At 39.8% G+C, this 24,663-nt stretch overlaps 1 protein-coding gene across 3 annotated transcripts in view; it reads left to right on the forward strand.

Annotated features, from left to right (window-relative positions):
• MYO1B (myosin IB) overlaps positions 1-24,663 on the forward strand; it is a 183,070-nt gene that overhangs the window by 112,864 nt on the left and 45,543 nt on the right. For all 3 annotated transcript variants that reach the window (XM_059052028.2, XM_059052027.2, XM_059052026.2), the window contains exons 8-13: positions 10,691-10,789; positions 12,265-12,368; positions 14,613-14,760; positions 15,033-15,151; positions 20,609-20,695; positions 21,353-21,418. In XM_059052028.2, the coding sequence (XP_058908011.1) occupies positions 10,691-10,789; positions 12,265-12,368; positions 14,613-14,760; positions 15,033-15,151; positions 20,609-20,695; positions 21,353-21,418 (623 nt within the window). The remainder of the gene's footprint in view (positions 1-10,690; positions 10,790-12,264; positions 12,369-14,612; positions 14,761-15,032; positions 15,152-20,608; positions 20,696-21,352; positions 21,419-24,663) is intronic.

Raw genomic sequence — 24,663 nt, forward strand, 5'->3', positions numbered from 1 at the left:
CACTCAGGGTTAGTGCACCTCCAGGGGAAGCTGCAGCCTGGTTATTCTCTTGTTTTTTTTGAGGGCCACACTGTTGACCCCCCCACCCCCGCCACCCTGCTTCATCTGGCCTTTTCACCACCCTAAGATGCTGTTCGGATTGTTGGAATGAAAAAAATCTAAGTTTGTACTAGATTAAAAAATAATAATTGGCTCAGGTATCCACAGCACTGCTTTTTGCCATAGCAGTGACATTCTTTCTCCAAATGAAATTTTATTCCAAATATGAAACAGATGAAACGAGGCCTGATCTGGTTAAAGAGGAGATGAGCAGCCAGAACCCCTAGACCCCCAGGTGGCCCCTGTGATCTTCCAGAGAAACTCTAGAACCAGAGGGATGCCATTTGAAAGTGAATATTTTTAGAATTTGGGCAAACCATGCAGCTGAATTTTTAAAAAAATTTTTTAAATCATAGTTCGTAGAGTAAACTTCTAGGTCTAGAGTTTCTTTATCTTGGAAACTATAGGATTGAACTGGATGAATTCCATGGTTCTTCCCATTTCTACCATTTGTAGTTTTTAAATAGTTTATTTATTATTTTGGCTGCGTTGGGTCTTTGTTGCTGCACGTGGGCTTTCTCTAGTTGTGGCGAGCGGGGTCTACTCTTCGTTGCAGTGCGCAGGCTTCTCACTGCGGTGGCTTCTCTTGTTGCAGAGCACGGGCTCTGGGCGTGCAGGCTCAGTGGTTTTGGCTCACGAGCTGTAGAGTGCAGGCTTAGTAGTTGTGGCGCACGGGCTTAGTTGCTCTGTGGCATGTGGGATCTTCCTGGACCAGGGCTCGAACCCGTGTCCCCTGCATTGGCAGGCAGATTCTTTTTTTGTTTGTTTGTTTTGTTTTTGTTTTTTGTGGTACACGGGCCTCTCACCGTTGTGGCCTCTCCCGTTGTGGAGCACAGGCTCCGGACGCACAGACTCAGTGGCCATGGCTCACGGGCCCAGCCGCTCCGCAGCATGTGGGATCCTCCTGGACCGGTGCACGAACCTGTATCCCCTGCATCCACAGGCGGATTCTCAACCACTGCGCCACCAGGGAAGCCCTGGCAGGCAGATTCTTAACCACTGCACCACCTGGGAAGTATGGCAGGTGGATTCTTAACCATTGCACCACTAGGGAAGTCCCAAAGTAGTTTAATTTATTATTTTAGCGTGTGTGCCGTGCATTGTTGGGATTATAAGTATTTGTAAAAATGTATTATTGTTGGAAAAACGTCTTGAAGAGGAAGTTTTAATCTGAGATGAAATTGGCTAGGATGGTACTACTTATGTTAAATGGTTTTAACTGTAAAATAAGGAAACAGAAATATTCATGCAAATCATATATATAATACCACTAAAAGCAAGTGATTATAACCCTGCCAAGTTTGTTACACAAGCTTCCTTCACAGTATGTGGCAGCTGATGAGAGCTGTATAGGGATAGGAAAAGGTATACCTCAGTTTTAAGACCACCATTTTAAGGAAAGATTAGCTTTTATTCTGAAAGATATTTATAACACTTGCATTTTATAAGACAAATTAAATTTAGTTATTAATTGAGTAATACACTTTAAAAAATGAAGCTACATTAACTTTTTGTTATAGAACATTCTAGAATGATTGAACCAGTATTACTCTTGAGGACTGTAGGAAAATATTTAAGGATGCCTTTATTCTAAGTATTAGAAAATAACTTGGGTTTTACATTTTGAAGTTTCAAGTTTCAAACAGAAATGTCTTCCTGTCTCTAATTCTTGGAGTATCCATGGAGAATAAATAGTAAACACCCAGTTCATTCCCAATGAAGATTAAAAACCATCATGAATGAACGTCATATGGTTTTTGTTACCATTTGTTCCCACAATGAAATTATATTGAAATTTGTGGTAGTGGGAACACCCTGGTATTTTAGAGTATCCTTTGCTTTGGAAAGGAAAGGGATACATTAGTGGTGAGAGCAGGAAATTTCACCCCGTATAAAGAGAGGACTGACTCTTTCTATACGGTGGCCACGGGGAGCTGCTGCCTGCTGGCTTAAGGGGGGTATAAAGCAATGGGTAAACCCACTCTTGTTCTCTGCAAGCTGCCAAAAGTTAGCTTCTTGTACCCAGAAAAGGAGACAAGATTTGCCATTTTGTAGGTCATCTATTTTGCTTCTTTTTCCAGCAGCCGCCTAGTAAAAAGCATAGGTCATAGTTGGCTGTAATTATTACCTTGAAAAAGTCACAGGATCATTTGAGCCAGTTGTGTACCCAGGAAGTGGGGGAAAAAAAGCCCAATAACTTACTCTCTCTTCCTCTCTTTCTAAGAGAGGTATGCTGTAAAACCTAAGTCTTGAACTCATTTGAAAGCTACGTATTTTCTGATGTTAGTATCATTAGGAGAGTTTTGAAAGCTACGGTATCTCTGAGGTTAGTATCATTGGAGAGAAGTGTTACAAAAATAGAAAATGTCAAACATTTACTTAAGTACAGAAGATAAAATATGGAAACACATCCAGATGTTTGGCTGATGTGAGGTACTAGTGTTCCTACTTTGTTAATGATTGTGGGTCTCATAAAATTTATACATTTACATTTGAGGATTTTGGATCTAGTGTTATGAACTTGAAATGTTTGGAAACCTGTTGCTTTTATTAATAGTCACAGATACTTTTTATAGTTGTGGCACTAAATGAAAATTTAGACTGGAGAAAATGTGGTACAAGTATCACTCAAGAGATATTATCTCCTAAAAGAAGAATAGCATAGAGATATACTAAGAAGAAGCCTTAAGATTTCAAATGTGCATATACCTGCGTAAACTGTAAGGATGGGAGACACGGCTGTCCTGTTCACGGTAGTGTATCAAGAGCCTAGGGTGATACCTGACACACAGCAGGTGCTCAGTAAGTGCTGGAGATGAGGATGGAATTGGTTAAATATAGGCAGGCTCTACATTTTCCTGCTTTATTATTTGGGACATATCCATGAGCCTACATACGCAGTTGTCAGTGATTTATCATGTGGTTGCCAATGTCTAAAAGACAACAAGTTACTTAATTCTCTGTGCCTCCATTTCTTTCTCTTTGAAATGAGGATAATAGTACTGATCTCATAGGGTTGTGATGAGTTGTAAATAATTTGTTAACATCTAAAGCACTTGTAACAGTGCCTGGCACGTAGTAAGCACTCAATAAATGTTTGCTTCTTTTCATTATTGTATATTTATTTGTTGATTGTGTCTAGCTCCTAGCCAAATATATACCCTATAATGACAGAGACTCAGTTTGTATGGTTCATTGCTAAATGATAGCAACTAAAATAGTGTCTAACATCTAATATATATTTGTTGAATTAACTAATTAATAATCACATAAGTACCTAATGTACAGTAAGCACAGTTTGACATGGAGAAATTTATTGAGGAATAAAGCTTCTTCTGTATTGGGTAAGTTTATCTGAATATTCTATGTTAATCATTTAAAAATACTTTTTCTAAATCCCACAAAGGCAAACAAAGTTATTGGTAATCAAGCACCATCTGTTACTGATGCCTCTGTTCAGCTTCAAAGAAGTAACCCAGTCCTGTGGTTATGAAGGAAAGCAAACGTTGACATTGGTGTGTGGTCCAGTTATTATTAACTGCCCAATAAACCACCCCAGACTTAGTGGAGTAAAACAACAGCCCTGTTATATGCTCTTGGATTCTGTGGGTCAAGAATTCAGATGGAGCTCAGCAGGGTTGGCTTGTCTCCATGACATATGGGACCTCAGCTGGGAAAACTCCAGTGACTGGGGGCAACTTGCATGCATTGGGGGGGGGGGGGGTTGGAGTCCTCTGGAGGCTTTGTCACTCATGTGTCAGGCTCCTGGCCTGGGATGATTCAAGGGGTGAGCTCAGCTAGAATGTTAACTAGAGCCATCTCTGTGTGGCCTCGTGTGATTTGGGCTTCTCACAGCAAGGTGGCTAGATTCTGAGAGGGAGTGTTCCAAGAGGGAACATCCCGACAGCAAGTGTTCCAAGAGAACCAAGAAGAAGCCTGAGTAACCTGGGACATCGTACAGCATCACTGACTCTGTTAAGTCCATGTGGACACAAGCTTGCTCAGTCTCAGTGCTGGGGAATGTAGATTCCTCCTCTCAGTGGGAAGAGTGGGAAAAGAATTCGTGACCATTTTATTTTAAATAACCTAAAGCTGATAGATTGTTTTCAGGAATGACCACAATAGTTTCTTAGCTTGTGTCCACATGCTTCAGTAGTCCCCTCTCTCAATGACTTAAGGCTTGGCCATGAGATTTGTTTTGGTCAATGGAACAATTTGCAAACATGGCACAGTGAGAGACTCGAAAGTTGGTTCTCTACTGGGGCTTACCCTCTCTTGCTTCTCTGGGGAACTCATTACCACCATGTGCGTGAACCTGGGCTAGTCTGCTGGGTGATGAGAGGCCCATGGAATGAACCAGCAGGCGTGTGAGTGAGGGCATCTTAGATCTGCCAGCCAACCAGCCAGCAGAGATCAGCCAAGCTGGCTTAGATCAGAGAACTGCAAATCTGACTCTCAGACTCATGAGCTAATAAATGGTATTGGTCTAAGCTGGTAAGTTTGGGGGCCATTTGTTATGCAGCAGAAAATAACTTGAGACAGAGGTCTAATAGGTAATATCCCTTCCCCACCCAGTTTGGAAACACATGAGAAATAGGCACAGGAAATCAGCTGGAGAGGAAGCAGCTCTATTACTGTAGAGGCAAGGTTGAAGAAAGCGGCTTTCGGTTTATCACCCAAGACCGTGTGCTAGTAGTCCTTTGGCAGGTTGGCAGGCATTGACGGCACCGAGCAACCCCTGGCCTCTCCTTGTGCTTGTTGCCCCATCTGTCTTACAGCCTGGGAGTAGGGCTGCATTTGTGCAGAGTGTGGGGAATGAGCGGGCTGAGCTGTACAGGCATGCCCATTTCTTCTTCCAAACTTCGCTGCTCAAGAGGAGCCTTTCCTCCTGCTGAGGAGAGGAGTAAGGGGCTGAGAAGCTGGGGCGTTCATCTCATGAAATCCTCCCACATGGAATCATAAAGCAGGAAGAAATGTCTACCTTACTCACAGGGAAGGTGGAGGGTAGAACAAATTGCTCTGAATTCTTTTTCTTTTACATTTCTTTTGAATTTACGATGCAATTAATTTATGTGCTGACTATCTCAGGGCATGTTGTTTAATCCTTATGTATGGCACATTCCTGCCATTTTGTAGCATATGGAGTATAAGGTTACCCTTTTAAATTGTTTGAGATTTATAGCTTTGTTCTTCCTTTTATATCATACCTTTGGTTTAAGTGATGATGAGTGGGTGACTGGGAGCAAAACTATCTGTTGGAACACTTCCTAAAGGAAACTCTGATCTGCTTTTTTTCTGGGACTATGTGTATGTGAAATGTATATATGGAATTGGGGACTTACCTGTACATGAGTCAGTTCTCAACAGCTAGTGACTATTCATCAGTAAACAGTAGCTGTCTTCTTTGGGGGTCAAAATTCATCAAAAACTGAGATAATTTACCTAGTTTGTAATACAAGGCTGGGCTTTTTTAGCACTTTGACATTTAATACCCCTAAAGAAGACAAATAATCAACCATCAGTTGTGAAGTATCTGTAGCAATAAAACTGAAATTTCAAAGAGTAATTCTGTTACTCTGTAATGGATGGCTTTATATAAAAAATAGGTGCTTTCCTTTGTCTCAATTTTATTTTGGTGTTCTTTCTTATACAAAAATATGTTTACCATGAAAAAAGACTACATGTTTTATCATGAAACAAGACTATATACCAATACTATAGAAGAAATCAGGTGTTCAAATACATCTAAATTAACCTCAGATTAAGAAATGAATCAAGGTTTATTAGAATAGTATGTATAATGATAAGATATTATGGACTAGATATTTCATTAATTTTATTTCAGAGTTGGGTATCAAATTGTAGATTCAGATACATACACACATAAGTTACTTTCCAATTATTAGATAAACTTTAAATTTGTATTAGAAAAAAGTCTGTTGTGAAACTGCATAAATGCTATATGTATGCAACTGGATCCTGATTTTTTAAATAGCATTTAATTAGGTAGATAGTAAGGCAAATTTTCTTAGCGTTTTAAAGCCCAAGTTGATTTTTCATGTGCAGACACTGGGAACCTTCTCACAACTTGTCATGTAACATGTCCAGCTATCACTGGTGCTGATTTATAACTTCAGGACTCTGACTTTTGATTTAAAACTTTAAGGTGCTTTCTTAGAAATGAAAATGCTGCATGGAGGGTGGAGGTAGGGGAAACACTGTCCTGTCATGGCGCACCAGATGTTTGAGGTCTCTCAAAGCCTGTAACCTGCAGATAGACAAAGGTCTGTGTGAGACCCGGGCTGAGAGAGAGCCCTGGGGTGAACACCCACCTCTGCTTTCTGTAACACACGTGCACAGTGAATGATTTGTAAGAAGACATTTGCCCCATCTTTTTTTACTTGAAAGCTTGTCTTTAGTGAACCTTCTTAATTCTCAATCTTGAGGGTTATGTTGTGTATTTCCAGAAAAAGTATAGAGTTGATTTTAGAATATATACCCCAATATAAGAGCAAACATTTGTTCATAATCCAAGTTTTCCACTGAAATTACCATCAGTTATGCCCAGTAACTCACTGGTTATTTGACATTTTTTCTTCTTCAAGACAGCGGAGTCCAAAGGGAGATAAATTGTTGTTGCTTAGATTGCAGGCCCTTCACTGTTGCTAACTGTATCATTTCACTTTATTAAAGGGACACAGATCCGTTGGAAGAGCCTTCAGTGCCACTCAAACACTTTTTTCATAATGTGTATCTTTGAGCAGTTGGAGAGGAGCAGGGTCGGTTGTGTCTGCGTCTTGGGCTTTCATTATCATTCTGGCCTTACTGGCAAAACTGAGACAAAGCAAATTCTTCCGTAAGCCTTAATGAAGAACTTGGACCATTTCTTCTTTTTCAGGAAGGGAGATTATACATAGAGTAAAGAAACTTTGATCATGCTATCTAATCCTTCACCTGTTATGTTCCAAAGTAATGTTATTTTTTTCCCCTTCCAAACCACTACTTGTTCTTTTATTCCTTGGCTTATTAAAAGACTTCCATCTCCAGCAGGTGCAAACATGGACATTTTACTTCTTTCATATCTTATGCCATAGGGAGGTTACCTGTCCCAGTGCCCAGGAACATGTATATGCTGTGGACTAGCTGGTAATTAGTCAAAACTAAGAAAACCCATCAGTGATGGTCTGATTCTGTTAATAGTCAGGTGGCAGTGTCATGGTGGAGTTGGTGGGAAAGTTCTGATTCCAGAGTTTCTCTGTCCCTACCCATTGCTTTTCCCCTTTAGAATGGCTTAATAGGTGTATCTCTTCCCTTAAAACTTAAATTTATATAAAATTTGATATGAACTTAAATTTATATCTTGAGGGTTCAGGAATGTAGCTGCATTGGAATATATGGAGGCTCTTATACTCTCTTCTCTACTAAATATCTGGCATATCCTATACTCCTTTTTATTAAGTCTTGTTAGTAGAGGCACAGTCAGTGGTAGCAGAAGCATCTAAAGCAGAAGAGAAGGCTGTGCCAGTGTTTTGCTTTGCCTTAATTCAGGGGCACTTTAAAATGTTCAGGTGGCAGGTCCTTATAGTGAATTGAATTTATGTTCTGTACCTTGAGTAATTTTTTGATATGGCTTCATGCTGTTAGATTATGTTGGGTTTTTTGTTTGTTTGTTTTTTAAATAGACTAGGGAATGGTTTTAAGCACTAGTAAATTATTTGGGAGCAAACATTTTCCCTGATTACTGTTCTGCCTAGAAGCTTGTAACTTATAAGAAATGTCATAAAGAAATAGGAGGCTCTGGGGTAATCGACAAAGCATTTTAGGTGGTAAAACCCTCAACTGCTTTGTAATAAAAGGTTCCTCATTTTGTGATTGAGGTGCTTAGGTGAAGTCATATATTTTATGTAAAGAACAGCCTCAGCCTTTTCAAGTGTTTGTGGATTTAGCATTCTTTTTGCTGGAAAATTACAAAGAGCATAAGCACGATACCTTAGTCTCCTAAAGCTTTGCATTCTGGCTTTGTTGCTCAGTAACAATGTGATGTGAGCCTCGTTTTCTCATCTACAAAATGGGGATTATAAAACCAACCTCAGAGGAGGTGTTCAGGGTTGAATATGATAACAAATGAAAAGTGCTGAATGCAGAGTGGAAGGTCAGTGCAAGTTCCCTTGCACTTCCCCTCCTGCACTTTTCCTTTTAAAAGCCCGTTGTATTATGTTTCAGATTTGACTATGATAGTGATCACTGATAATATCAGCATGTGTGGTGCAAGGAGTATATTGGCCAACATTCCCTTCCACCCTGCACAGGCGAATATTATCCTTTAACTTGGTGACTGTTATCTGCTGAATCTTATAGCCATTGCCCTTTCTAAACTCTCCATTGTGTGTGAGCATTTGTTCAAAAAGTGCCAAACATAAGGCTGGCCATGTTGCTGTTGCACAGTGTGGCCCTTTCAGGTGCTCTGATGTCCTGTCTTGAAATACCACAGTTTGCTTGTGGAGTGTGACTGGGTGAGTGCCATAGAATAGTTGTTTGTCATCATTAAGGTGCCCCTGTGAGGTGAGGCTGGTGAGGCATGGCGGGATTCTTGGTGCTATCGGGGGAGCCTGGGGTTTGCGGGCTTTGACAGGTGAAAGACACATGGTCATTCTCTTTTCTCACCCCCATCTCCTGCTCTCTCTTAAAGGTGTTGCCAGCCCACCTTGGACAGAGCTGCTGCTCTTGGTCTGGGTGGTGGGTGTAATCAAGAGCATGTGTGTGTGACAGTTGTAGGTCAAGAGGAAGAAGGTCTTCAGGTTTGCAGTCAGTGCCAGGCTCATTCCCAGGTCGTGCTGGCACATAGTGGGTGAGCAGTGAGTTGATTGAAGGGATTTGTGCATGAATGGATAAAGTAAACTGGAGCATTTGTTTATATTTTTCACGTAGTCAAGTTACTGTCTTCTAGGCTCGAGGAATTTCCTGTAAGGGATAGCTTCTCAATGAAGACTCTGCCCATGCACTGGGAGGTCTTTCTTCTAAAACTGTGCTTTACTCTTAGGACCCCAAAGGAGCTTGGTCCATGATAAGTGCAGTCATACTGCGCTTTTATCCTTACCTGTTTATTCTGTCTTCTGCCCTGGATGTCAATATTTATAAGTTGATTGAAACGTCCAGTCCTTAGAGATGATGACTATTACACAATCCTTTTCTTTTTTTGGCTAAATATGAAGTCTTCATTAGTCTCCATCTATGACTTGAGGGCATTGGCAGTCATCCAGGTCAAGTTAGAGCTGGAGCTGAAAATGAAAACTCTGCAGCATCCCGTTCCTAATAATTTTTGTGTTTATATATTTTTGTTCTCTTTCTGTCAAGTTTATTTTATGTGTCCTTACAGCCCATCTCTTCATTCTTACAGATGGCCTTGTGTGTTTGGAGCACCCTAGGGCTTCTCATTCATCAAATCTACACTCTTTAACTCTACCTAGACTCCTCCTCACGTGCTAATGTAGATTCCAGAAATACAAATTAAGAAGTTCAAGGACAAGTCCCCATGAAATTGTACATCATTCTCTCCCTTACTCATTTTTTGAATTATGTTTAGATATCAATCTGATGGGAAATCAAATGTGTCTGTTCTGTAGAATTAGTGCTCAATAATAGGATCACTGATTCATAATTTTGTAACTAAATCTGGCCTTTGCTCACAGAATCCAGACCCTCTTTTATATCACTGGTCAGTGATAAATAGGACTCCAGGCAGGAATATTCTCTGCTATTGTACTTTGCCACCCCCTGTTAGTGCCACAGTGGCACCTTTCTGGTTCCCTTGCTTGATGGATTCATCCCTTCCTGAAAGCTTGAAAACTTGATAAGGCATCAGATTTACAGGATGAAAAATCATCTGGAATCAATGAAAGTACACTGTCAAATAACTGCAGATTCCATTAAATGAAAACCACCTTTCATTCTTTAAGACTTCAAGAGATCAAGAAAGTCTGGTTCACGTACGCCAGGTAGCAGGGCATGTGGATATGGTGGGGTGTGCACTTGGGTCAGAGAGCCTGATTTCAAATCCATCTTAAACTCTTGGACTGTTATTTTTTTCATCTGTAAAATCATACCTTACAAAAATGGTGGGGAGGATTCAATGAAATAATGTCTATAAAGCTCTTAGCATAAAATAAGATATCAAAAATGTTAACTTGTTATCATTGTAACCCTTAAGTGCATTCTTAACTGAATGGGTGCATTTCCTTGCTTAGATTTGTAATACTACATATTGAAGAACATAATGTCATCATATGTTACATAAAATCAAGAGAATATTATTATAAAAGCTGTATTGTCTTTAATCAGCTTGTCGAATGTATTGTTAAACTTATTTTGCATATTCACTATGGTTCAAAAAGAACCTGGTTTCTTTAATTTGGAGGTTTTAGTTAGAGCTGTGCTTCTTCCTGAAAGTAGAACCGAAAATGTAGCTTCTGTTATTATTTTATTAATACAAAACAGAAAATGCAAAAGAAAGTGAGGGGGAAAAGAAAGAAGCATGGTGTATTTGAAAGTGAAACTAATACTGTACTGTGAATTTGATTCTTTTTCTCTTTAGATCTTTTAGAGAAATCTCGTGTTGTTAAGCAGCCAAGAGGTGAAAGAAACTTCCACGTGTTCTATCAGCTGCTTTCTGGTGCCTCTGAAGAGCTCCTCAGTAAGTCCCTGTTTCTTTTTTTTTTTTTTTCAAGAATTTTATTTTATTTTATTTATTTTTGGCTGCATTGGGTCTTTGTTGCGGTGTGCAGGCTTCTCATTGTGGTGGCTTCTCTTGTTGCAGAGCATGGATTCTAGGCACGCGGGTTCAGTAGTTGTGGCTCACAGGCTTAGTTGCTCCGCGGCCTGTGAGATCTTCCTAGACCAGGGCCGTAACCTGTCTCCCCTGCATTGGCAGGCGGATTCTTAACCACTGTGCCACTGGGGAAGCCCCAGTCCCTGTTTCTATGTTTTAAGTTTTACTCTTGCAACATTTTCCAAAGCAGCAGCATTCCATATGCTTTTCCTCTTCCTTCTTAAAATTTTCCCATGATTCTGGCTGAAGGGAAGAAAACGATGTGTGTGTTGGCTTCTGCCACCTTGCAGTCTTTGTTTGATATCTGTCCCTGGAGTACCTCACCAGGTACTGGGACATGTCTCAGATGGTTTGCTAAAAGGGCTAAAAGTTGAGGAAGGGGCTCATCATCAATTTAAAAAATAAAATGGAAGAATATAATTATTCTGCCATTTGGGGAGAAAAAATTAGCAGGGAGCAGTAGATGAATACAATTCTGTGAAAACAAATTGCTCAGTGACGATTTAAAAATAGTGGGAAGACATTTGCAACTGATACAAGAGATAAAAGTCTGACCTTTGGATATTTTAGAGAATTAATATAAGTCCATCAGGTTAGGCAGTAGCTAAGTGATGAAAAGTTTTGAGCAAGTAGTTCAAAGAAGAGGTATGGAAAGTCAACACACTTGGGGGAAAAATTCATCCTTATTAATTATCGACAAATGTAAATTGAAACAGCACTGAAGTATTCACCACACGTATATTAGCAAAAGTTATTAAAGAGTATAAAGCTGGCAGAGTTGTCAGGTACTGATCTGCTTAGAGCTTGTGGGTGTCACTTCAAAGTGAGGACTTCTTCCTGGGGGACTAATTGGCAAAGCAGAATAAGTCATAAAGTGATCAGAGCCTACCGCCCAGGTTCACCACTTTTTGGAATATACCCAATGAAATCATTCAAAAGAATCCAAAAAAACATTTTGTGTGAAGACATTTATCACTGTCCTTTATTTATTATTATAAACTGGAGAAAATCCAAATGTCCAACAGTGGGGGAATCACTAGGCAGACGTCATACATTATAAGGAAATAGTACATTGAAGATACTTTATATTATCAAAGCTTGGAAAGAACCTGTCTCGATAAGAATACATGTTAAAAAAAAAAGCAGAGTTTGAAATATGTACAATGGTGATAAAGGTGATTTTAGAAAAATACTATTACTGATCTTTGGGTATTAATTTTTGTTCTGTTGCTTGAATGCATAGTGTGAAATCTTTTTATCTGAAGCGTTAAGGGGATGAGATATTAAAGATGATTAGATTTGTTGAAGTAACTTATAAACTTGTGTGTGTGACTCAATAGATAAGCTTAAACTTGAGCGGGATTTCAGCAGATATAATTACCTGAGTCTGGACTCTGCCAAAGTTAATGGAGTGGATGACGCAGCAAATTTCAGAACTGTTAGGGTAAGATGTAACCCTCTTATTACTCTTTAAAATGGGTAACACTATATTGCTCAATCAGAATTGGTAATAATTCTGACTTTTCTTTGATGTATAACTCATGCTCCCTAAGGTTTTAGAATTATAGAAGAATTTATTTTATTTTTATTAGTTTGATTTTTTTTAACATCTTTATTGGAGTATAACTGCTTTACAATGGTGTGTTAGTTTCTGCTTTATAACAAAGTGAATCAGTTATACATATACGTATGTTCCCCTATTTCTTCCCTCTTGTGTCTCCCTCCCTCCCACCCTCCCTATCCCAGCCCTCTAGGTGGTCACAAAGCACTGAGCTGATCTTCCTGTGCCATGCGGCTGCTTCCCACTAGCTATCCACCCTACGTTTGGTAGTGTATATATGTCCATGCCACTCTCTCACTTCGTCCCAGCTTACCCTTCCCCCTCCCCATATCCTCAAGTCCATGCTCTAGTAGGTCTGTGTTTTATTCCCGTCCTACCCGTAGTCTCTTCATGACATTTTTTTTTCTTAGATTCCATTTTACTAGCTCAAAAATCCTACGATATCGAGAAGGCCATGCTTTACTAGAGCACATAGTTTTACTGTTTGTCAAAAGGAGCTTTCTTATTATATTATCTTGGGGTTTAACTTTTAATATTGTACTGAAATTCCAAATGTCTTTATAGACAAACTCAGTAGTTAAATTCCACATGTAAACCTGTCCTACAGTCATGTTAAGTCAAATCTATTTTTCAGACAGAAAGTCATGTTTTTCTACAGTTTTCAAAAAATAATGCATAAACCAGAATAACTAGCATTTGTGTTCATTAGAAAATAAATTATTTTAAATTACATTCTACATTCTATGTTTATGAGACACTTGAAAAATTACTTCTATTAGGACATGATCTGATAACTGTTATTTACTTCCAGATGAGAGAGCTGTGATAGTGGTGATGGGGGGATAGGTTAGATTATAGGTAAAACAAGACTGGAATCAGTTCATCTTTGGGGGTGAGTGAAAATAACATGGGGTTCTTTTCCTGCTCTTTAGACTTTTATATATGTTTGAAATTTTCTAGAACAAAAAATCTTACAGCACTCCCATTACTATGTAACCTAGTCACTATAAATAGACAGATAGGTAGATAGAGAGAGAGATAAATAAGGAAGCAAGCAAGCTGGGCTATTCTTAACAAGAAAGCGTTTCTTAAGAGTATCATTTTTTTTTTAATTTATTTTTTGTGGTACGTGGGCCTCTCACTGTTGTGGCCTCTCCTGTTGCGGAGCACAGGCTCCGGACGCGCAGGCTCAGCGGCCATGGCTCACGGGCCCAGCCGCTCCGCGGCATGTGGGATCTTCCCGGACCCGGGCACGAACCCATGTCCCCTGCATCGGCAGGCGGATTCTCCACCACCAGGGAAGCCCAAGTATCTTTTTTTTTTTTTTTTTTTTTTTGTGGTATGCGGGCCTCTCACTGCTGTGGCCTCTCCCGTTGCGGAGCACAGGCTCCGGACGCGCAGGCCTAGCGGCCATGGCTCACGGGCTTAGTTGCTCCGCGGCATGTGGGATCTTCCCGGACCAGGGCACGAACCCGTGACCCCTGCATCGGCAGGCAGATTCTCAACCACTGCGCCACCAGGGAAGCCCCCAAGTATCATTTTTTAAAATTGTCTCAACATCCTTTTACGGAAACCTGTTGACTTCTGGACATGATTTTAAGATGAGTTCAGGACCAGTTCCATAACTGCTTTGCCTGGCAAATCATTGGCACTCAATAAAAATTTATGACTGGACGAATGTTCTGTGTTATCCATAGTTCGTGTAATCAGGCACTTCACCTTTGCAAACCACAGTTTTTCTCGTCTGTGAAATAAACGAAGAGGTTTTTTTTGTAGGGGTTTATGAAAGCTGTTTGTTTGGAGTCAGAGTGGGAACCCAGGGCTCAGCTCTCAGCCTTCTCTCCCTCTATCTTCCTCTTTACATGCCCCCTTTGCCACAGCCCGTGAAGTACCCCAGGGCTCCTTGAATCCGAGCTTGAAGCCACTGAACAAGATAGAGCCCCACATTGGTGCTATTTCAGGTCTCTTAATAGGTTTGTCTTTTGGAAAGTTTATTCCAGGACACTTTGTCTTTTTGTTGTTGTTGTTATTTTTGTTTTTTTTCAGAGACGAATCTGTTATATGATTTATTTTTAAAAAATAATAAAGAGCTACAGAAAGAAAACAGGTGCTTTCCCCCCTCCCCAGAATGCCATGCAGATTGTGGGTTTCATGGACCACGAAGTTGAGTCTGTGTTGGAGGTGGTGGCCGCGGTGTTGAAGCTGGGGAACATCGAGTTCAAGCCCGAATCACGAGTGAATGGCTTAGATGAAAGCAAGATCAAAGATAAAAACGGTAAGTCAGCAGAGGACAGACCCTGTTTAGCAAAACTGGCTTTGAACTTCTGCCCAGTTTTTAATATAGAAAGTAAAACTTGCTTTTCAGTGAGTTGAAAAGCTTTCTAGTGAAATCGAGCAGAAACATAATTACAGCTCAGTCTGAAGTCTTTTGATTTATATATTTTACACTGTTGGGTTTGAAAACGATTTAGAAAGAACAGTGTAAACCTTGAAAGTGATTCTGAGCAGCAGATATGCAGTCACTCTTTGTCCATTCCCGCACAACAGAGTTAAAAGAAATTTGCGAGCTGACCGGCATTGACCAGTCAGTCCTAGAACGAGCCTTCAGTTTCCGAACAGTTGAGGCCAAGCAAGAGAAAGTTTCAACTACACTGAACGTGGCTCAGGTGGGTGAAACATAATGTCTGCAAGGGAGTTTTTAAAGTCTGTGGTTTTTTTTATATAAGTGGGAACAAAAATTTTATTTTTTAGGCTATTATCTTAACTGTCATGCTGTTTTCTAGGCATCGTTCTAGGCACTAGGGACACAGGGTAAACTAAACAGATAAAGATCCCTACCTATATGGAGCTTAAAATTTTGGCAGAAGGAACCAGACAAAGCAGTAGACCTACTAAATAAATTTATTTAGCAAGCTAGCAGGTGGTAAGTGCAGGAGACAAAGAGAAAAAAGTAGAGCAGAGCAGGGGAGATCCGTAGTGTTGGGGGCACAGAAGTTGAGTGAGCTGAGAAGTGGCTGGAGAGTTTTGAGCATAGGTGGTATGATCTGCCTTGTATTTTAAGGAGTCATTCTGACTGCAATGTAGAGAGCAGCGTGTAGGGGACAGACGGGGGTCTTAGTCACTTTGGCTGCTCTAACAGCGTACCGTAGACTGGGTGGCTTAAGCAAAAAAACATTTATTTCTCTCAGTTCTGGAGGCTAGAAGCCTGGGCTCAGGGTGCCAACAGCGTTGAATTCTTGGTAAGGGCCATCTTCTTGATTTACAGATAGCTACCTTCTTACTGTGTCCTCACATGGCAGAGAGAGAGAGCAAGCAAGTGAGCTTTGATGTCTTCATCCCCTTATAAGGGTACCAGTCCCATCATGGGGACTCCACCCTCATGACCACATCTAAATCTAATCTAAATCTAAAGGCCCCACCTCCAACTACCACTGCATTAGGGAGTAGGGCTTCAACAACATGGGTTTGGGGGTGAGAGGACACAGACATTCATAGCACAGGGGAGCACACAGTTGTGTGCTAACCCAGAAATGATGGTGGCTTTTGAACCAGGTGGTGGCAGTGGAAATAAGGTGGATATGTTTTGAAAGTGGAGACAACAGGACTTGGCTGATGCCTTGATATGTGTGATATGAAAGAAAGAGAAGAGTCAAGGATGACCCTCAACATTTTTGGCCCAAGCAACTGGGAAAATGGAATTGCCACTTTATTGATTTGCAGAAGGCAGTGGGGGATGCTGGCTGTGGTCAAGAGGCCAAACCGGCCTCGCTGCCTTTCTGACTGTTCCCCCTCCAGCCTCCACACTTAGGCCAATGAAATCTTTCTAAGACACAAATCTGAGTTGCTTATGTCTTCTCTCCTTTGGTTCAGAATGGATGAACAGATGTTTACATGCGTGCATGTATATATACTTAGGAGCTTGTGGAGACCCTTTCAGTGTAAACCCTTTGTTCTATGGCTTAGACGTTGTCCCACCAGTCAGGCTGATCTGGGCTAGAATTAAAGGACTAATTCAGGACTCTTCTCACTCACGCCTGTTTTGTCCAACTGTATTCTCATCCTCCTTGCAAGTAGCCTTAAGCTTAAGACAGTAGAGTGGGTTTAATCTTTCTCTCTGCTGCTCTGGCCTAGTCTTTCCTACTAACCCAAGAATGCCTACACGCGTTTAACTTCCTTTCAACTTTGATTTCTTATTTTAGGTGAGGGGTTTTGGTTATGGAAATACTGTACCTTTATGCATATGTAAGTTTGATGTATCCATAAAGTTTCTAGCTGTAACTGTTGTGTGTCCTTCTTCCTAAGTTACTACTACTGCCGTCACTTCTGTCCCCGTCCCCCTCACTCATTCAAAGTCAGATGGTGAGTCACTTACCTCATCAAGAAAAGTTTGTTGAGAGCCTGCACAGCACAAGCCCCCGCGTAGACTGTTATTAGGGACATAAGGGATTAAAAAGGACTTTCGGAGAAGATAGTTTCTGAGCCAGACTTTGAAGGATTTAGATGTATAAATAATGGGTGAAATGGCATTTCAAAAAGAAAACACTGAGAGGAGCCAGGTTTGGAGTACGTCTCAGGAAAAGGGTTGATCAGGCTTGGCTATGGCTTTAGATATGTGAAGAGGATTCAAAGCAACGTGGCTGGAAAGGTTACGTTTGGTGTCCGAGTGGCGCATCTGCAGCAGTGGTTCTCAAACTTGAGGGTACGTCGGAATCTCCTGGAGGGCTTCTTAAACAGGGTTTGCAGGCCATACCCCCAGTGTTTGGGTCAGTAGGTTTGTGGTAGGACCGAAGAATTTGCATTTCTAACGAGTTCAGAGGTGATGCTGCTGCCACCGTGGTCCATCCAGAAGTCACATTTTGAGAACATTTTCAGTAGCCAGAGTGGGGACTGTGAAGTACATAGTGATGCAATGAGAAAACATCTAAGAGGCCCTTTAGGAATATTTCATATATATATGGAATATATGTGGATATATATGAGATATGTATATGGATATATTTTTGTCTATTTTTATTGTGTGTTTTACTCTTGCTTTTTAATCATCCTCTACAGAAACCAGGCCAGGTGCCTCTTTTTATAAGCTTGAGTCACCTTGCATCACTCGGTAAAACTTTTCCACATTCTTTTAACCTTTGGCATGAAAGAGTTTGGCTTCAGATCTTTGATTATTCAGCTCCTTTTTCAAGTTTTTTTTTTTTTTAATGTAGGGTGTTCAGAGTATTTGTTTCTACCGATCTTATTGCCTAGAAGATTTGATTCTTATGAGATGTGATTTGTTCTATTAACTTTTCCTCATAGCTTCAATTCTTGGGCCCCATTATCATCTTTATTGCCCCATGCCTCATTTTCCTCAAGGCATTTAGATCTTTCCCCAGATAGGATGACTAATATTGAAATAACAGAAACTCAAGGCCGAGTTACTATTCAGCTTCTACCACATACTCCCTCCTTGGCTTCCAAGGTCCTCTGTCATCTGACCCAGAATGACTTGTCTCAGTTGATTGCCTGCTGGTTCTCTAAATGCCATGCTTATTTTTACCTTATTTTACCTAGCCCTAACCCTTTGCTCCGGCTTATCCCCATGCTCATGTCATTGCTAATTCCTTCTGCTGTCCAAATGGTCCTTTAATTGCACCTCATCCAGAAAGCCTTCCTTGATCACATAGGCTCCAGAGTCTTCCTTCTCTGAACTCCTTTTTCTCCTGCAAACTCCCTTGGAACCTGCCCTTTGATCGTTTGACTCCTTGGTTTGACCCTCCCGCATTCTGCTGTAAGCTCCCGGAGGGCGGACCCCACATCTGTGCATCTCTGTGTCTCCAGTTGCCATATTGACCTGGGCCATGCCTGATAGTGGTCATTACGGAAGCAATTCCACCTGGGATCTTTCTCTAAGAGCTTCATCAGCTGCAGAAACTCAGTCTTTTCATTTGTGCTTAGAATCTGAGATGGCAAGTCAGCATCCTTGGTGTCTTCCCTCATTTCAACACACCTTATTTGTGATCCTTAAATGGGAGTAACCCTTCCTGCCCTTACTTTGGAGGATATTATTGTGGAGATGAGGTGGCATGAATTAGACTCAAGAAGTTACAGGTAGCCAAGTGACAGCCCCTGCGGCCAGATTTAGCTCAGTAGGCATATTTTATTTGATGAATATTTGAGGAAAGGGTAGTTTTTTGGTTCTTCTGTTTTGTTAGCTGGCTTTTTAAATTCTGAATTTGAGTGCCTTTAACCTGGAATGCAGTCTTCAGCCCCCAAAGATCCCACTATTTCCCGTTCATTTCTATTGTTCAGTCCCTGAAAGCATCTGAGTTTGAGACTTCTGGAATAAGTATTTGAAGGAAGCAAGGAAGATTAATATTGGCTGTGGATACACTTTAAAAATTATAAAGCCGTTTACCAGAATAAGTCGTCACTATTAGTTCAGTTGCATACTGAAATGGTGGTTTGTTGGAAGCAGATGGCATACAAGTAAGAAGGCTGGATGACGTGATGATGAAATAGGGTCTGTTTACAAATAAGTAGTGTTTGGAGATAACTTGAATTTACAAGAAGAAAGGGGAAAGGATTAAGAAAGAATTATTTAGGCCCATGAGGCAGTAGTAGAGAATGAGGATACTTCAAAAATCATAATTATAAACATACCTGTAGACTTACTATGTGCCAGGCACTGCTCTAGGCACTTAAATTATCTTTCAAGAAAATAAAAACTAGAAGAAAGGGTATTGGAGAAAGGGTATCCATCTTAATTAAGGCTTCTTTCTTTGTGTCAGCATTTTACATACATTTTCTGCTGTGGAATTATTTACCCAGCCTCCCACCCCCCTCCATGTCCATGTATAGCATTGGACAGTCAGGCTCTATTTTTTACCAACTTCTGGGTGGATTTTCTAACCTTCATTGGAGTAGCTGCCTGAGACTTAGCGAGCAAGGTTTGGGATTAGCACGGAAGTATCAGATGAAGGGAAAAAGATACTCTCTTTCCAGCTGCAGTACATTGCCTGCAACAGGGGAGTGAGTCTGTTTTAAAAATTGTTACACTTCATTTAGGAAGAATTGCAGAGAAAGAATTTTCACATAATCCAATAAATTGTGTTCTTTATAAAATAAAAATATAATGGTTTACTTTAACTGTAATGCCCAACTTTCTACTTATAAGCAATGAAACACACACATATGTCCAGTGTTGAAAACAGCAGCAAAACCTCTTCTTTCCTCCCCTGGGGCCCGTTACTTCTTGGGCTGCTGCTGCCCATCTCCAGGCCTCCCCCGGAGCCCTGGTTTCATACATATACTTAGTACTTCCTGCACACGCTCGGCACCCAATATGTTTAAGGGCTATTAGGTTCTCCTGACCAAACCCAACTTTTCTCCAGCCTTTGCATTCTAAGTCAAGGTCAGAGAGACATATATATCTTCTATCTCTTCTTTGTCAAGTAGCTTTGAACAGCTTTCAAACAAACAAATAAGCAAGTAAAAGGGCTTTATTTTTATTATACAAAGTATTATCCAACAATGTATTGTTTTACTGCTTATTACAAAAGATTTTTTTTGAATGCTCAAAAGATTGAATGACAAAAAATATTTATAGATCCCATCAGTCAAAACCATTTTAGTGTATATCCTTTTGAGTTTCCTACATGTAGTAGCTTAAAGAAAATAGTTGTTATTATAATAAATATATAATTTTTTATTGTCACAAAACATAACAAGGATTTTTCATTTCATTATCTAATTTTTATAACTATCATTCTGTGGTGACTGTGTAACTTCCCGTCCAATAGGTGCTTATTTATTTATTTTACTCTGCCCCTGTTGTTGAACTTCTAAATTGCCTGTGATTTTTCTCTGTTCCATAACATTGAGATTAATATCTTTGTGGTGAAAGCTTTTGCAATATTTAAAATTAATTTCCTAGGATGTGAAAAAGTATAATAACTGGGTATAAACAATTTGCCCAATTTTCTTAATGGCTTGACTGTTCATCCACAGTACAATAAAAACGCTCTTGAAAAGAAATTTGAAATAAAAGAGCTTTCAATATCTTTTTAAAAACTTCATTATTTTATTGAAATTAAGCATTGTGGTAATTACGGGTATTGCGTTTTTCTTTTTCTTTTTAATAGGCTTATTATGCCCGTGATGCTCTGGCTAAAAACCTCTACAGCAGGTTGTTTTCATGGTTGGTAAATCGAATCAATGAAAGCATTAAGGTACTGAATCTCTATAAACAAATAACTCAGTTGTAATAAATGGTATTCAGAGTATACACATTAAAGATACTTTAATTTTATAATCAGGTAATTGATTACCACTTACAGAGATTGTTCCTTGAAAAGAATTTACCTTGTTTAGGATTGAAATTTGTCAGTGATTCTACCTATTTTGTTTTGCCATGTGTGTTACAAGAAATCTCACTGGTGAATAGTTTAATGGTATTTGCAGAGTAACTGTGAGAGACAGCATCCCAGGTCTTGGTTGTGACTGATCTACTAACTAGTTGTACACACTTGGCTGAAGAGGTCACTTGACCTCTCTAGCTACCAATATGTTCTTCAGTAAAATGAGGGTATTGGACTAGGGGATTTTGAAAGACCCTACCTGTTGGAAGATTCAGTGATCTCTTTTTTATAATTAAGTATCTAATAAAGAAGGCATAGTCATGCCTTCTTTAAATAAGTCATCTATTATTAAAATTTCTGTACGATTCCATACCAGCATCCTCTCTCATACATTTAAAAACAACTAAATTATATTCTTCTAGGTCTGAAACACAATTAACTTGTAATATAATGTCTGTATTCCTTGGTATGCTTTTAGTGTTATATTTCATGCTTAAGTTAATCCTTCAATTTGAAACTATTTTTAAGGCACAAACAAAAGTGAGAAAGAAGGTCATGGGTGTTTTGGACATTTATGGCTTCGAAATTTTTGAGGTGAGCTGCTTTTTTTTTTCTTTTGTATTATCTTTGTTACTGTAGAACAGTTTGGAGATTAAATCATGCATTCTATAGACAACATTTAATGTAATTAAATGTTTGAATCTACAAATAACTTTTGTAAAGATGTTAATAGTGTGTGTGTGTGTGTGTGTGTGTGTGTGTGTTTTAAGTGCTGAGATCCAGCATATTGGAGACAGTGCTATTTAAAAAGACTTCCTTGTATTAGTACTTGACTTTTGGAATGCAGATTCAAAATTCTTACTGTGAAATTTCCAACAAGGTATACGGACATTATGTCTGTAGTCATTTGTTCATTTGTAGGTTGCTTGAAAGTGAAGTAGGATGGTGCCATGAAAAAAAAGCTGGGAGTTGGGAGAGCCAGAGCTCATGGCCTGGCCAGAGCTGGTCACTTCATCTCTGTTGGACTCAGGCAGAGAGGTTCTGTGTTAGAGGATTTGTTGGGTCTTATCCAGATGTCATATAACTGTGATCTTGAGTTCTGCTGCAAAGGTTGAAAAAAAATTTCTGCTGAAGTTCATAATGAAATTTTTAAAAAGACTCCATGCTTATTTCAAGTTAAATATTTAAACATTATAGACTTATATTAGAATTTCCTGTTCACCCCCTTGCTAACTCTGACATTTAGAAGCTGTTTTAAGGAGCTTTTAAAACTCTTATTCTCGCTTTTAGCAGTGGTGCTTCAGTTTGGTTCAGGAAAATAATGAGTAGATCAGGCTTCTCCTTTCTTAACTCTCCCCATAAGTAATTTGTGAATTCCTTTAAACAACCAGGCCCTACTCAGAATGACCACCCAAAGAATTGACATGTTTCAAGTTGTCAGGTTCACAGAGTCATAGAAAAAACATCAGCCCATTTCCTGCAGCTCAGCCAGGCCTTTCTAGTAAATGCCTTTTTCTTATATCATTTATTTTGGGGATAGCGCCTGCTCCTTGCTTTATCATGTCCCATAGTTAATAGCTAGTGGTAAGTAATTATTGAGGGCTGACTGTATGCAAGGATTGTGATGTTATGTATGTTGTCTGATTTAATTGCCATCACAGTCTCATGAAGTAGCTGCTATTATTATTTTTATTTTATAGAAGTGAGGCTTTGAAGGTCAAGTAACTATCTCAAGATTACATGGCTACTAAATGTCAGACTCAGGATCTAAATCTTAGGCCTCCTTGATAAATAATAAAAGGCCTTCTACAGGGCTTTTCCTCACTTTTCTCCCCAAACTCACATGGTTCCCAGTATCTGGAAATAAGGGAAGAAACCAAATGCTTTAAGTCTCTGATGCACCCTATTTCTGCGCCGTTGGCACCATTCTAAGCTCCTGGGCAGCGTGGGGAGCCTTCCCGGAGTTCATCTGTGCGCTGGTAGCAGAGTGTGCGGGACACTTGTGCTTCGTGCTACACTGGAAAACTCCCCTTTGGCACAATGTCTGCTTATATGGGTGTCCCTTTAGCAGACTCTGGAAAGGAAAGCTTCCAGTCCCTTGGTAAGAGGAAGAATTTGAGATTTGTGAGTTAGGATGATTGCTGGAGTAGACTCAGAAGTCATGCTGCTAAAATTAGTTTCTTTCTAGCAAGACCTCAGGTTACTGTCACTAAATGGGTACTAAATGCTACAGTCATTCTTTACAGTTGGCAGGGAAAGAGATTTCTTACCTGGCACATTGCTGATCTTTATTTAGGTGTTTCATGAATAGGGCAAAAGCAGAGATCTCACTAGAAAGTTAGGGGGTGGGGGGAGATGTATTCAATGATATTTCTAAAATCAAAGAAACTGATTTTATTTTTATTTTGCCAGAAAAAAATTTGTTGATCCTTGTCAATGGGCAGGTGCTTAATATCATGTCACAATACATGGAAACTTTTTTTTTTAATAGGATAATGGGGTCATGATGGGACATTGGCTTGGCTTTATCTTCCAGTAAGATCTAATTAGCCATGGGAAAAGAGACACCCACAGCCCTCAGGGAACTGAGTTAAACCTCATGAACAATTTGACCATATATAAGCGAGGGAGTCATTTCCGGAGTATTTATTCAGTGCCTAGTATGAGCCAGATGCCAGTGGTAAGCAAGGCAAAGATGTTCCTTGCCTGCATGGAGCTTATGGTCTTGGCCCTAAGATGGTGCTTCTATTGCCAGCTGAAGACACATCCTATTTGGTAGGAAGCTCTAATCAGGAAACTAGATTACTTTTTAAAAGTGTTTTCTACAGACCTAATCAGAACAGAATTTAAATGTTCCAAGTGGAAACATCCTGTAACCTGGCACTAAGCGAAACACCCTTTAGCAATCCAGGAATATTTTTCACTTATGGTTAATTCAAGTTTCTCTACAAGTCTGTCTCTCTGAACATCCTTTCCTTCTGCAAGTTATATCACCATTTTTCTCAACATTGTTATAGTTATGGACTTCATGAAAATGCTTGCATTATGTTTCTAAATAGTCTTCTTCCTTTCTTCAGAAGAATACACTCCAGTTCAGTACTTCTCAAACTTAGCTGCATGTTGGAATCACCTGGGGAACTTGCGAAAATCCAGCTGTCTGGGCCACACCCCAGACCAATAAATCCGAACCTCAGGGTGTGCGGCCCAAGAGCAGCAGTATTTTAAAGCTCCCAGGTCGTTCCAGTGTGCCGTCAAGCTTGAGACCAACTGCTCTTGTAAATGGGAATCTTCAGCGTGAACTGTAAATTCCAAACATATGTGGTGTTCTTGCCGTTTGACCTCTGCATGAGATGCCCTTGTAAAACACACTACATCACCCACAGTTCATTTTAACCTAAACCTAATCTGTGTATATATAATATTCCTAAAACCAAGCAGGTTACATTTTTACTCTTTTTAAGCAGACATTTCAGCCAAGGCCAAATCCAACCAGTCATATGTCTACAGCAAATCTTATGATGGCCATAAAATCTTTAGAAGTTAGTTTTCCTTCTCCATGCAATAAATGCTTGGGGGTTTTTTCCCCCCAGTTTCTTGCGAGAATTCGGATTTGTTTTTCATGACAGTTAATTGTTCTCTCCATTTTCCTGTCTAAAACTTCTCAGTTAATTTTCCAAACATCTTGATTTTCAATGATCTATTTATGTATTATTTATTTTATAAATAAACTTATTTGGGGGGAAGGCAGAGTAGAGATTTGGTTGGGTACTTTTAAGATACTTTTACCTGCTTTTTGATACAGAAGTAGAAAGGGTTTTTTTCTTTTAATTTATTCACAT

The sequence above is a fragment of the Kogia breviceps genome, chromosome 2 (genome assembly GCF_026419965.1).
Source record: "Kogia breviceps isolate mKogBre1 chromosome 2, mKogBre1 haplotype 1, whole genome shotgun sequence".
In the NCBI taxonomy this organism is placed as follows: domain Eukaryota; kingdom Metazoa; phylum Chordata; class Mammalia; order Artiodactyla; family Physeteridae; genus Kogia; species Kogia breviceps.